Genomic DNA, 14410 nt, shown 5'->3' on the forward strand with positions numbered 1-14410 from the left:
AATCCAAGGCTTCAGCTTCAGCTTCGAACTCTTTAGCCTTTTTTATCTCTTCAGCAAGGTCGAAACCTCGAGCGTGTATCTCTTCGAGGGTCTTCCTCCGAGACCGACACTTAGCAAGTTCGGCAACCCAGTGTGCTCGAGCGTCGGTAGTATCCGCCGCCTCTCGTGCCTCCATCTGAGCAGCCTTGGCATCAGCCCGATACATGGCAATGGACTTGCCCGCCATGACTTTCGATGACTCAACCTCCGCTTTGGCCTCAGCAAGCCGTGTTTCAAGCTCCTCGATCCTCTTAGCCTGAACCGAACCCTTTTGCTTGACGCTTCGAAGCTGAACATCGGCCGATAATAATTTGGCCAAGATGGTTTCCTTTTCCGCAGCCAAGCGGTCGATAGTCTCCTTTCACCGATAACATTCAGCCTTGATTTGATCGACTTCATCCCGAAGTAACTCGATCTTTTCAACCTTTTGATGCAGCTGAGATAATGAAGGGTTAACTTCCACAGTTGAGTCAAACCCATACTTTAACAGAACGAGGCTCACCTGCTTATCTAGTTCGGCCTCTTCTTCTCGAGCCTTGGCCAAATCTGCTTGGAGGCCCTTTATAACCTCATCCTTTTGGCCACAGAGAAGCCTCAGGGCATCTCTCTCCCCCGAGACTTTTTGAAGCTCGACCTCACACTGGCTGAGGTCAGCTCGAAACTTGCTAATGGCCTACAAATAAGAAAAAACACGAGTCAGGTTTAGAAAGAACAAAGAAACCAAGCTCAGAAAAGAACGAAGAAACCAAGCTCAGAAAAGAACGCAGAAACCAAGCTCAGTAAGGTCATTACCCGAGAAATGAAATGTTGGGCCTCTTCTAGGAAAAGAGAAGTGTCGCCGATATCAGAGGCATCATCGACTCCAGCAAAGCAATCCCAAAAAGGATCCCCTGCACCAGAGCCTCCGCCCATATCAGGGGGTCTTCAATTCTCGAACTTCTTTTAACGCCTCCTCAGAGAAGATCAGAAGAGAAGGCAAACGACCCACCATCATGGTACCGAGCGAATCGCTCGGAGCACTCTGATCGAGACTCAGGGTATTGTCACCGGCCCCGACCTGTGTGGCTATCATCGACTCAGAAGGTCTGGTGATCTCGATAGCTTTCGCAGATCGAACCACCAAAGCCGAAGCATTTTCTTCTTCTTCTTCTTCTCTCAGTCGTTGTACCGAGTCCATCGAAAGAGCGATTATTTTCCTCTTCACTCTTCGAGTTTTAGGCTTGGGGTCCTCAGATCGAGAGACAGCCTTTTGCTTTTTTATCTTTCCCCAGTTTCGGGACCGGGGACTTGTTTCCTTCCTCACCACTCGGAGGCCTCAAAACGACATCCTTGGTTATGCCTGCAAGAACCCAAGTCAGTAACTAGTGGAGCATAAAAGGCGTTTCGAAAAACATAAGAAGAGACCCTTACCGTGATTCTTGGCCTCCTACCTGGCTTTCGCCAAATCACGCCAAGCGCGTTCGACATAAGAGGAAGTCAAGGCTAACTTCTGAACCCAATCCTTGAGGTCGGGCACCGCTTGTGGCATCCAAGGAGCGGCTGTATATCAGAGAAAAATATCAGGTAAAATGAAAGAAAGATACAAAAGCAACACCTTATGAAAATCACTTACGGTCGAAATTTCACTCCTCGGGGAACGACAGCTCCTCTTCCGGGATAAGGTCACAGGTCCTCACCCGAATATAACGGCCCATCCAACCCTGATCCTTGTCTTCATCGATGCTTGACATTAAAGCTTTCGATGCCCGACGGTGGAGCCTGATTAGACCTCGAAAGATTTGAGGCCGATACAACCGTATAAGGTGATTTAAGGTAAAATCTAGTCCCCCGGCCTTGTTAGAGAAGAAGCGAAGTAAGATTACTATGCGCCATAGAGAAGGATGAATTTGACCGATGATGACCTGATATCTTTTGCAAAAATCGATGATCACTGGGTCGACGAGACCTAACGTGAAGAGGTAAGTATAAACACTTAAAAACCCCTCCACATGAGTGGTGATGCTCTTTTCGGAAGAGGGAATTTGCAACACAACCTCATAACCCCAGTTGCAGTCTTTTCTCACAGCCTCAAGATGACCTCTGTTATCAAGCACATGTACATCGACACATGCTCACATCGACCCGAAATAGATGAAGGATTCTCAACCTTAAAATCGATCTTCAGAGTACACGGGCCGGGAATATACTCGTAGGTAGGCGGCTCCACCGGCGCCTTGTCGCCGGACGACCGTGAAGAAGATGCTTTCTCCTTCTGAGGTACAGTTTTTGAAGTTTTGGCCATTGATATGAGAGAAAGAAAGGCAAAGGAAGATGAAAAGTTGATGACACCAAACACTGGTGTAGATGGCTCTGCAAGCGGCGAAATAGAGAGAAAGGGTAAGAAAATTTGTAAGAGTAAAGACGTAAAAGTGGTAAATGTTAGATGGAGGGGTTATTTATAGGCTTGCATCGTGGCGGTTCAATATCAGAGGTGGCCGACCACCGTCTGACATGCATTAAATACCTTGAAAGACTAAATCGATGGGACAGCTATCACATACATCATGATCAAGCCCTGTAAAAACGTCAGCTTATAACCCGATCGAACCGTCGAAAATCATATCGATTCTCACCACATCCTTCCTGAGAAACGAGGGGACTATCTGTATACGGTCGAAATAGATTTCGGCCTTCCTACGTTCGATCGAGTTCGAATGGCAAGCAATCAGAGTGGGATTTTGGGATGAGTTCCGAAGACAGTACAAATGAGCCTCAAGTCCGAAGGCTGATCGAGGAGTCGGCTCGATACTTTTATCAAGCCCGTGACCAAATCGATCCGCAAGACATTGCTTCGAGGTCGAAAATGCACTACGCCCACCCCAAAGGTCGAACTCAAGCCAGAACCGAGGGTTGACCCAATAACGAGTTCGAGCCAGTATCGAACTCACAGACAAGAGCCGTTACAACCGCACTAAAGGAGAGAATCTTTGCGGGAATCGAAGAAGAGGCAATTCATCATGGGTCCTCCACTATATGCTTTAATTTATTATAAATCAAGTAGGATACCTCTATTATAAGAAGAGGGATCCTTGTAAGCATAGAGATACCAGATAGATTGTAACAAAAGACCATTTCTCATATTAAAAGATATCTCTTTGTGCTTATTTTATTTTATCTTATTAATTCTTTTTGCTCACTATTTTCATCCTCATAGTCAAGAATACTCATATTTCTATTTCTCTATACGATTTGTATCAAATTGTATCTCATATCCTTAAAACCATTAACAAATTCAACTCTACCCATTTTTTCGGGTAAACAAATATGTTAGGTTAGTTTTAACAAGTGAGCCAAATCAATGTCTTCATACAATTGTATTTATTCAGTCAAGATCTATATTTCTTGTGTCTGGGAGAGAAGTGTTGGTCAGAGCAAATGAGAGCTTTTTATCAGCATTTCATTTTAGGTGCTTTTAGATTTATAATAATTGGAAAAATGCAACAGAAACTATACTGTTAATATGGAGAGTGTTTTCTTTCTTTGATAACTAATTAAAGATCATGTTTTTATACATTGGACTTGACCAAAACTTCTACTATGTTACTGAATTAAGGGGGAGAGGAGGCTGTTATTGATTATTCACAACCTATTGATGACTATTCAATCTAACTATCAAATATGACGATTATTATTTCAGTTATTCTGTACCTGATTATTGTAAATTCAACCTATCAATAGTATAGGTTTTGTGCTACGACAATATATTGACAGAGACGGAGGCAAGATTTTAAGCTTATGGATTCGGGATTTTAATCATATGAAGTTATTGAATTCTATATTAATAATTTATACCTATTCAATGGAATTTTAAGATAAATACAAGGTTCAAACTAAAACTATTGAGTTCTGTCGAACCCGTTCTCAACACTCTAACTCTGCCCCTGTATATTGGTTCACATCAAGTTTATTACTTAGCATACTGGACAGATCCAACTTAAGCAGTAAAAACTATTTAGGTAGTATATATTTCCCAAATTGAATTTAAGGTTCAAAAGTTTCACTTCCATCACAATGAGAAACAAAAATTTGCACCTTCTTATCAATTTCACTGCTAAATTGTATGGACGTGGATTTCTCCAATGTCCCTGTCTCATGTGCTAGAGAAGCAGTTTCTTAGGAATACTTAATTACTACTCTCTCCGACCCAACTTAATCAGTTTTTTTAATTGTTTTCACACGTATTAAAGAATTCATATTTTAACATTAATTAACAATAAAAATGACTATATTAATCTTAATTTATTTATTGAAAATATAACAAATATTCTCAGGCTTTTATGTAAAGCCCCATAAATTTCTAGCTTATTATTATTATTATTATTATTTTTATAATCTCGGAGTTCATAACGTAATTAAAGTGCTCGAAGAGTATAAGAATTTGCACGGTTTAAGCGAAATATTTGGGATAATATGCATATAGGATATGAACTAATATGGTAGGACGAATACTTAAGAATCAATAAAATCTAGTTGATCACTGTGTTAAAATGTAATACTAGATACATTTGTCCTTAAAATGACAATACGATGATGTATGTAAAAGGAGTACATTTATTTTATATGTAAGGAATTAGCAAGAAAGATACAAAGATCTTGGTCAGTAATGAAAGACAAGTGGGCCAGGGGTAGAAAATAAAAAGACTTTCTAAGTGAAATTTTTTTTTTGCTTTTATTTAGAGTAAAAAGGTAGCATGAGTGGCAGCACGTTCAACCAAATTTGCTTATAATTAAATATAATGAGCCAACCAATTGAACTTTAAATGATGGTCATATTTGAGTTTCATTTGATCTTTTTAAAATAATAAGAGATATAAGGTATCAAGCCTTTCTTGGCTTCTGAAAGCCGACGAGGAAATGCAAAGAAATACAAAAACAAAAATTTCTCACCGTCGATATAGAGTAAGAGGAGTCTACTTTTCCTTTAATTTTTTTCCTTTTCTTTTGTTCCTATACTTTAATTATCAGTTATATATGAAGATAGTTAATTATAATTCCAAACAAGAGTTAAGGTTTGAGTAGTAAAGTAAGTTTGATAATGGAGTCTTGACTGAGTATGGAACGTTGCAACTGATACGTTCTTAGTGATGATTATAACTTATTGGACTATAGAATTGAAGTGGGTATACATACTTTCCCTGTATTACTGAAAACTCACGAGTTAGAAGATTTGAGCAATATTCTTAAATTGAAGAGAGTAATGTTATATTCTTTAGATTTGTATTGATGTGAATTGAACCCGATTATTACATGTAGATTGAAAATTTGTGAATGGGGAGTGTTTGGAGTATACGTGAAGTCGAAGCTGAGCTAGCTTTAAGGTGAGTTGAGGATTACTCTCCTAGTAGATAATTTCATTAGAACTCCTGTGCTCCATGTGTTCAATGAATCCAAGCTATATTTTCTTGCGATCCAAATACTCAGTTCACTTATTCTTTTTCAGTACGACATTATATGTGACATGAATTCATGCTTATGTGTATTACCAATTGTTATGCTCCTTTATTTGTGATATTCACATTCAGTAGGGAGAAGTGGCCAACCTCCCCCAACGTGAGTGCCATGATGTCAGGGTTACCTATCCCACGCTCGCAGGTGATAATTGTTTGTTGAGGAGATAGGCCGACATTCCTTCGTACGTGTTCCCAGATGCTCACGTACGCAAGGCCATTATGCGTACCAATTAACTTTGCAAAATTACGTCTTAAAATATATATAACTCAATTTCTATTTCAGATATCAGTTATGGACTCAATTTCTATGTTGAGTTTCAGTTTCCAGCTTATTACTTGATTGTAAAATTTTATATGATTTATATGATTTTTCGTATATCCCTTTTCTTTCTTATATTTTCCAGAAAGTCTCGCTCCGCCTTTTTAGGAGGTAGCCTATGAGACTTACTAGGTATTCTAGATTCAGTTTACAGACTCCGTTGATTCACCCCAGCGGTAGCGAATCCTATTCAGACTATTAGTTATATCTTTTTTTTTTCTTTACGTTTATTTTATTTTTGGGGATGCCCCCGTAAGCTATGTATTTTAAAATTTATTTTTCAGATTCTAGAGGCTCATGACTTGTTAGTGGGTCAGTATTAAAATAGTTTTGGGATTTATCCTTTATTTATTATTTTTATTAGTTAGCTTAAGAACTACAACTTGATTAGAATTAATATTTAAGCACGTTAGATTCTTTGCTATTGAACTTGAAGTTTGATACAAATAGTACAGAGTTCACTCAACGAGTGGTAATGGTTGAGTGCCAATCATGTCCCATCCTAGTTTGTGGGCGTGATAACTTGGTATCAGAGCAGTCAGGTTTACAGAATTCTAGGCAGTCATGAGTCGTGTCTAGCAGAGTCTCAAATATGCATATGTTGTGCACCATACTTATATTTGGGAGGTTGCAGGACATTTTAGGATTTTTTTCTCCTTTGATTCTTGTATCGTACGTTAGAGCTAAACGTTTCAGAATTCTAATGCCCATTTATCTCTCATTTCAGCACAAACAAGATCGTAGAACAAGATCAACTTCATTCTCTGCTGTTAACAATGCTGAGATACCAACTACTAATCATCAAGAAGCAGAACCGGAGGTGCAAGCCGCACCAATAGCACCAGCTGCAGTTAGAGGACGTGGCAAAGGTAGATGTAGAGGTCAAAATGCTAGGGGTAGAGGTGGAAATACGAGAGGTAATCAGGCTCGTGGTAGGGCCACTAGACAGGTACAAGCTCCACCTCAGCAGGCTATTAATGATCATGTACCACCACATCAGCAGGATAATCGAATTGACAGAATATTAGACTTTCTGGAGTCTCTAGCCCCTCCGGCCGGTGGTCGGGTTGCACGTGTTCATGCTCCTCCTCAGGACCCTCATAATTCAGATGAAGAGGTTATATGAGATAATTTTCAAGCTCCACTCGAGGTACCACCACCAGTTGTCCCTATAAATATTTCCCAGACAATGTAGTTACCAACAAGAAAAATTGATCCACATGTCTTTCTGAGATTAAACCCTCCTACTTATAATGGTACAGATAAACCAAATGAACCAATGTTATTTTTGGAAGAGATAGAGGAAATATTTGTTTCTTTGGTTTGTCTTGAAACACAAGCCACATAGTTGATTGAGTTTTGATTGAAGGGTCCAACATGACAATGGTGGAGAGGTTACAAGAAGACCAAAAGTTCTATATTACTGCCACTTACTTGCCAGTTCAAAGAAGCTTTCAGGGCGAAGTTTTTGCCTAGCAGTCGGATGGATAAGCTCCGACGTCAGTTCGAACATCTTAAATAAGGTACCATGTCAGTGACTGAATATGAGATGGAATTTACAAAATTGGCAGAGTATGCACCTAACTTGATACCGACATAGAGAGAAAAAGTGAGAAGGTTCATTGAAGGCTTGAATCCACATATGGCAAAAGATATGACTTCACATCAGGATGACAAGACTTATCTTCAGGTTGTCAATATCGCTACGTGTAAGGAGGCTTTTGATAAAATCATCAGGGAAGCTAGATATAACAGTAAGAAGGCTAGAACAACATGTATTTATAGTGGATTTTTAGTTGGGGGTAAGAACATGAATCATTTAGCTCACATTCAATCAACAGCTCACTCATCTCCTTATCCAGCTCCACTCAGACATGGCCAGCAGAGTAAGGGTCAGGCCCCTCAGGGGAAAAGTTAAACTGGTCAGGGCCAACCTCAGTTTTCCTATCCTATATGTCCTTCGTGCAGCAAAGCACATCCAGGGAAATGCCTTTTAGGTCAGAAAGGTTGTTAGCACTGCCATGATCCGGGTCATATTAAGAGAGACTGTCCACTTCTTGGACAAGCTCCGGGGAAAACTTCAACCAGACATGCAACATTCATGGGTAATTCTATAGTTGCACCTCCTTTAGTTCGGGGATATAATACTCATACTGGGCGTGGTGCCAATAGAGGTGGAGCTCAGGGAGGAGGCGGACTAGCCAGATTCTATGCAGTTCTAGACAAGCAGAATGCTGAGGCGTCTCATATAGTTATTACAAGTATTCTCTCGGTTTGTCGTCATCTTGCTTATGTATTAGTTGATCCTAGTTCAACTTTCTCTTATGTGTCTCCTTATTTTTGTGTCGGGTTTGGAAAAACACGAGAAAAATTAGGGGTTCCGTTTGAGGTTTCCACACCTATAGGGGAATCTGTTAAAGTTAAGTATATATTCAGAAACTGCATCATCATAATTCAGGGCCGAGAAACATTAGCCGATTTGAACTTGTTAGATATGGTAGACTTTGACATCATAGCTGGCATGGACTGATTATCTTCTTGTCATGCTACAATTGATTGCCACGCGAAGACGGTTAAATTCTTATTTATTGGGAAGATCCAATTATAATTAGAGGTGAAGTGGGTACGTCTGTGGGTAAGTTTATTTCTTACCTTAAGGCAAGAAAACTAGTGAGCAACAGGTGTTTGGCGTATCTAGCACATGTGCAAGATATGAAAGTTGGCTCCCTAGTACTTGAATCAATACTGATTGTGAAAGAGGTTTCAGACGTGTTCCCGGATGATCTCCCAGGGATACCCCCAAATATGGAGATTGAGTTTGGCATAGACACATTGCCAGGAACTCAACCAATCTCGATTCCTCCTTACAGAATGGCTCCATCTGAGCTAAATGAACTCAAGAAGCAGTTGCAAGACCTCTTAGATAAAGGTTTTATTCGACCTAGTGTTTCACCCTGGGGTGCTCCAGTGTTGTTTGTGAAGAAAAAAGATGGTTCCCTACAGATGTGTATAGATTACCGTCAGCTGAATAAGGTTACTATCAAAAATAAATATCCACTGCCCATGATAGATGACTTATTTGATCAGTTGCAGGGAGCCATGTATTTCTCATAAATAGATCTGAGATCGGGATACCATCAGTTAAAAATCAGAGAAGCATACATCCCGAAAACAGCTTTCAGAACTTGGTACGATCACTATGAATTTTTAATGATGTCCTTTGGGTTGACCAATGCACCAACAACGTTTATGGACTTAATGAACATAGTCTTCAAGCCTTTATTAGATACCTTTGTCATAGTATTTATCGATGATATTTTGGTATATTCTCATAGCCATAAAGAGCATGAGAATCATTTGAGAACAGTTCTCCAAATACTCAAGGACCGTCAACTTTATGCCAAATTTTCTAAATGTGAATTTTGGCTCGATACAGTTATATTTTTGGTACACGTGGTCTCAAAAGAAGGCATTAGAGTAGACCCACAGAAAATAGAAGCAGTTAAGAGTTGGCCTAGGCCGATGACCCCTATAGAGATTTGCAGTTTCTAGGGTTGGCAGGTTACTACCGCTGTTTTGAAGAAGGGTTCTCTTCAGTAGCTTCCCCGTTGAAAAGTTAACTGAGAAAAATGTGAAGTTCCAATGGTCTGAAGCTTGTGAGAAAAGTTTTCAAGAACTCAGGAACAAGTTGACTACAGCCCCAATCCTGACTCTACCTACCCCTTCAGGTAAATTTGTGATCTATTGTGATGCTTCCAGAGTAGGGTTAGGGTGTGTTCTTTTGCATAATGACAAGGTAATTGCTTATGCTTCTAGGTAGTTAAGGAATTATAAGATAAATTACCCTACCCACGATCTTGAGCTAGCAACAGTTTTTTTTGGTCTAAAAATATGGCGTCACTAACTTTATGGAGAGCAATGTGAAATTTATACAGATCACAAAAGTTTGTAGTATATATTCAAGCAGAAAGAGTTGAATCTGAGATAACGCAGGTGGTTGGAGTTGCTTAAAGATTATGATTGTAATTTCCTTTACCATCCCGGCAAAGCGAATGTGATTGTTGATGCTCTGAGCAGAAGATCCATAGGGAGTTTGACCAGTCTGTGTGTGGTCGAACGTCCAATAGTTAAGGAAGCCAACAAATAGCTAGCCAAGGGTTTCATCTCGATGAGAAGTATGATGGAAGGTTGATAACAAGTATGTGTGCTAACTTTAGTAGAGCAAGTTAAAGCCAAACAATTTGATGACCCTAGCTTGATTAAGATCAAGGAAGGTGTCCTCATTGGCAAGATTAAGAATTTTGCACTTGATGAGAATGGTGTGATGAGACTTGATGACCACTTATGCGTGCCAAATGTAGAAAATCTTCGAAGAAAAATTATGGTAGAAGCTCATAGCTCCAGATATTCAATACATCCAGGTTCTACAAAAATATATCATGATTTGAAGGATATTTATTAATGGGATAATATGAAGCGAGATATTGCAGATTTTCTATCGCGGTGCCTAAACTTCCAGCAAGTAAAAGCTGAACATCAGAGACCAGGCGGCTTAGCTTAAGTCATTAAAATACCAGAATGGAAATGGGAACATAAATATGGATTTTGTGGTTGGTTTTCCGCAAACTTTTAAGAAACACGACTCTATTTCGGTCATAGTAGACCGATTCACTAAGTCAGCTCACTTTTTTCAGTCAAAACAACCTACACAACACCCAATATGCAACATTATACATAAAAGAAATTATTCGGTTGCATAGTTTTCTTGTGTCCATTATTTATGACAGGGGTGCTCATTTTACTACCAAGTTCTAGAAGAGTTTTCAGGAAGGTCTCGGTACCCGAATTAATCTAAGTACGGTATTTCACCCTCAAACAGATGGGCAGGATGAGAGGACAATTCAAACTTTAGAAGATATGTTACGAGAACGTGTTTTCGATTTTAAAGAAAACTGGGATGATCATCTGCCTTTGATTGGGTTCGCATATAATAACAGTTATCAAGTAAGTATTCAGATGGCCCCATTTGAAGCCCCATATGGGAGGATGTGTCGTTCGCCTAGAGGATGGTTTGAGATAGGTGGAACGAAACTTATTGGGCTAAATATAGTACAAGATGCATTGAAAAAGGTGAAACTAATTCAGGAACGACTTAAAATAGCTCAAAGCCGACAAAAGTCATACACGGATATAAGACACCGCGATCTTGATTTCAAAGTGGGTGACTATGTATTTTTAAAGGTGTCTCCAATGAAGGGCATCATGAGGTTTGGTAGAAAAGGGAAGCTTAGCCCGAGATATATAGGGCTTTATCCGATTCTTGAAAGGATTGGGCTTGTAGCGTATCGTCTAGCTTTACCTCCAGAGTTATCGTCAGTGCATATAATTTTTCATGTATCCATGCTGAAAAAGTACTTTCACGACCCGAGTCATGTAATTGATAGGCAGAACATAGAGTTTGATGATACTCTGTCATATGAGGAGGTTCCTGTAGCTATAATAGACAGGCAGGTTCGTAAACTTCGAACCAAAGATGTTGCTTCGGTAAAAGTAATATGGAGCAACCATTCAGCTGAGGAAGCTACGTGGGAGCCAGAGGAAACCATGCAGGAAAAGTATCCCTATTTGTTCGAGATTTCAGGTACATAATTCATTTAATGCTTTAAAATAATTAGATTAGTAAGGTATGAGATATTTGTGCTTATAGTGATATAAAATGGCTTTAGCGGGTATATTGGTATGCCTTAATATTATATTTTATTGGATTGAGTAGCTGGAGGTACGAAATGTTATTGTTGGGTTGCTTGGACAGGTTGAAAATTTTGGATAGCTCCAGTTACAAAGGAACCTCTGTCGAAATTTTTGGAAATTTTAGGAGTTAGTCAAATTTTGGGGTCCTAAGATCTTTCTTTTAGACTAAAGAATAATTACGACACAACATTCGAGGACGAATGTTCCTAAGCGGGGGAGAATGTAAAGTCCCATAAATTTTTAGCTTATTTTGTTTTATAATTCCAGAGTTCATAACGCAATTAAAGTGCTCGAAGGGTATAAGGACTTGCACGGTTTAAGCGAAGTATTTGGGATAATATGCATATAGGATATGAACTAATATGGTATGACGAATACTTAAGAATCAATAAAATCTTGTTTGATCATTGTGTTGAAATGCAACATTGGATGAATTTGTCCTTATAATGAAAATACGATGATGTATGTAAAAGGAGTACATCTATTTTATATGTAAGGAATTAGCAAGAAAGATACAAAGATCTTGGTCAATAACAACCAAATTTGCTTATAGTTAAATATAATGGGCCAGTCAATTGAGCTTTAAATGATGATCATATTTGAGTTTCATTTGGTCTTTTTAAAATAATAAGAGACATAAGGTATTAAGCCTTTCTTGGCTTCTGAACGCCGACGGAAAAATGCAAAGAAACACAGAAACAAAAATTTCTCGTCGTCGACATAGAGTAAGAGGAGTCTACTTTTCCTTTCATTTTTTCCTTTTCTTTTGTTCCTTTACTTTAATTATACGTTATATATGAAGATAGTTAATTATAATTCCAAATAAGAGTTAGGGTTTGAGTAGTAAAGTAAATTTGATAATGGAGTCTTGACTGAGTATGGAACGTTGCAATTGATTTCTTAGTGATGATTATAACTTATTGGACTATAGAATTGAAGTGGGTATACATAGTTTCCTTATATTACTAAAAAATCACGAGTTAGAAGATTTGAGCAATATTCTTAAATTGAAGAGAGTAATGTAATATTCTTTAGACTTGTATTAATGTGAATTGAACCCGATTATTATATGTAGATTGAAAATTTGTGAATCAGGAGTGTTTGGAGGATACGTGAAGTCGAAGCTGAGCTAGCTTTAAGGTGAGTTGAGACTTACTCTCCTAGTAGAGAATTTCATTAGAACCCCTGTGTTTCATGTGTTCAATAAATCCAAGCCATATTTTCTTGCGATCCAAATACTCAGTTCACTTATTCTTTTTCAGTACGACATTATATGTGACATTAATGCATGCTTATGTGTATTACCAATTTTTATGCGCCTTTATTTGTGATATTCACATTTAGTAGGGATAAGTGGCCAACCTCCCCAGCGTGAGTACCATGATGTCAGGGTTACCTACCCCACGCTCGCAGGTGCCAACTGTTTGTTGGAGAGATAGACCGACACTCCCCCGTACGTGTTCCCAGATGCTCACGTACGCAAGGCCATTATGCGTAACAATTAACTTTGCAAAATTACGTCTTAAAATATATATAACTCAATTTCTATTTCAGATATGAGTTATGGGCTCAATTTCTACGTTGAGTTTCAGTTTCCAGCTTATTACTTGATTGTAAAATTTTATATGATTTATATGACTTTTCGTATATCCCTTTTCTTTCTTATATTTTCTAGAAAGTCTCGCTCCGTCTTTTTAGGAGGTAGCCTATGAGACTTACTAGATATCCTTTGGTAGTACTTAGCCCGTTTGGGCCTGCTACGTCGTGTGACAGATATTGAGGACGCAGGTAACGAGGCACGTGGCTAGAGGAGATATTCTAAATTCAGTTTACAGACTCCGTTGATTCACCCCAGCGATAGCGAACCCTATTCAGGCTATTATTTATATCTTTTTTTATCTTTACGTTTATTTTATTTTCGGGGATGCCCCGTAGGCTATGTATTTTAAAATTTATTTTCCAGATTCTAGAGGCTCATGACTTGTTAGTGGGAGAGTATTAAAATAGTTTTGGGATTTATCCTTTATTTATTATTTTTATCAGTCAGCTTAAGAACTGTAACTTGATTAGAATTAATATTTAAGCATGTTAGATTCTTTGCTATTGAACTTGAAGTTTGATACAAATAGTACAGGGTTTACTCAACGAGTGGTAAGGGTTGAGTGCCAATCACGTCCCATCCCAGTTTGGGTGCGTGATATTTTAGGACAACTTTATAGAAAAGATTTTTTTTTTTTTTGATATTATAAAAACTTAAATATTATGGACCACAAAAAATTACCAAAAAATTAATTAATGTGAACATGATGGAGTAGCTAGCTAGTTTACCATTCCTTGTTATCTTCAGTTGATTTTTGTTCTCTGGACGCATAACCACTATTTTCTTATCACTCCTTTCGAATATTGGATATTTCTGCTTAAGAGGGGGCCATTGGATATGATAAAAATGTACTAGCACTGATGGTGAACTTACTTTATTATATATATAGTGAAAGAAAAACTAAACTTTCAGACATAGCCGCTCTCTTTAGTTTTAATTGGAAAGTAGAAAAGGAAGATTCAGATGAACTCGAATTTACACTTTTTGGAACCTAGTATGATGTGGAGATTTCACTTCACATCACCAAATTCATTGAATCAATCCAGTTTTAAAAAAGAAAAGAAGAAAATTAAAGTTGCTCTCTTCATAAAATTTTAAGTGAAAAAGACTAAAATCTCCAATGTCATTTTGTCTTTTTCTTTAGTGCCTAAGCAGAGTTTAAGTGACAAATTTCATCATATTGCCAAGGAAAATAAAGAACCATGAACTGGT

The 14410-nt window shown here is 38.3% G+C and overlaps 1 protein-coding gene across 1 annotated transcript; it reads left to right on the forward strand.

Moving 5' to 3' along the window:
• The first annotated feature begins 8559 nt into the window (after nucleotides 1-8559).
• Nucleotides 8560-11496, forward strand: LOC138910162 (uncharacterized). Its single transcript, XM_070201385.1, has 4 exons — nucleotides 8560-8948; nucleotides 9433-9575; nucleotides 10068-10166; nucleotides 10727-11496. The coding sequence occupies exons 1-4, from the start codon at nucleotides 8560-8562 to the stop codon at nucleotides 11494-11496; spliced, it is 1401 nt and encodes a 466-aa protein (XP_070057486.1).
• The last annotated feature ends 2914 nt before the right edge of the window (nucleotides 11497-14410 follow it).

Source organism: Nicotiana tomentosiformis, chromosome 4, assembly GCF_000390325.3.
Source record: "Nicotiana tomentosiformis chromosome 4, ASM39032v3, whole genome shotgun sequence".
NCBI lineage: Eukaryota > Viridiplantae > Streptophyta > Magnoliopsida > Solanales > Solanaceae > Nicotiana > Nicotiana tomentosiformis.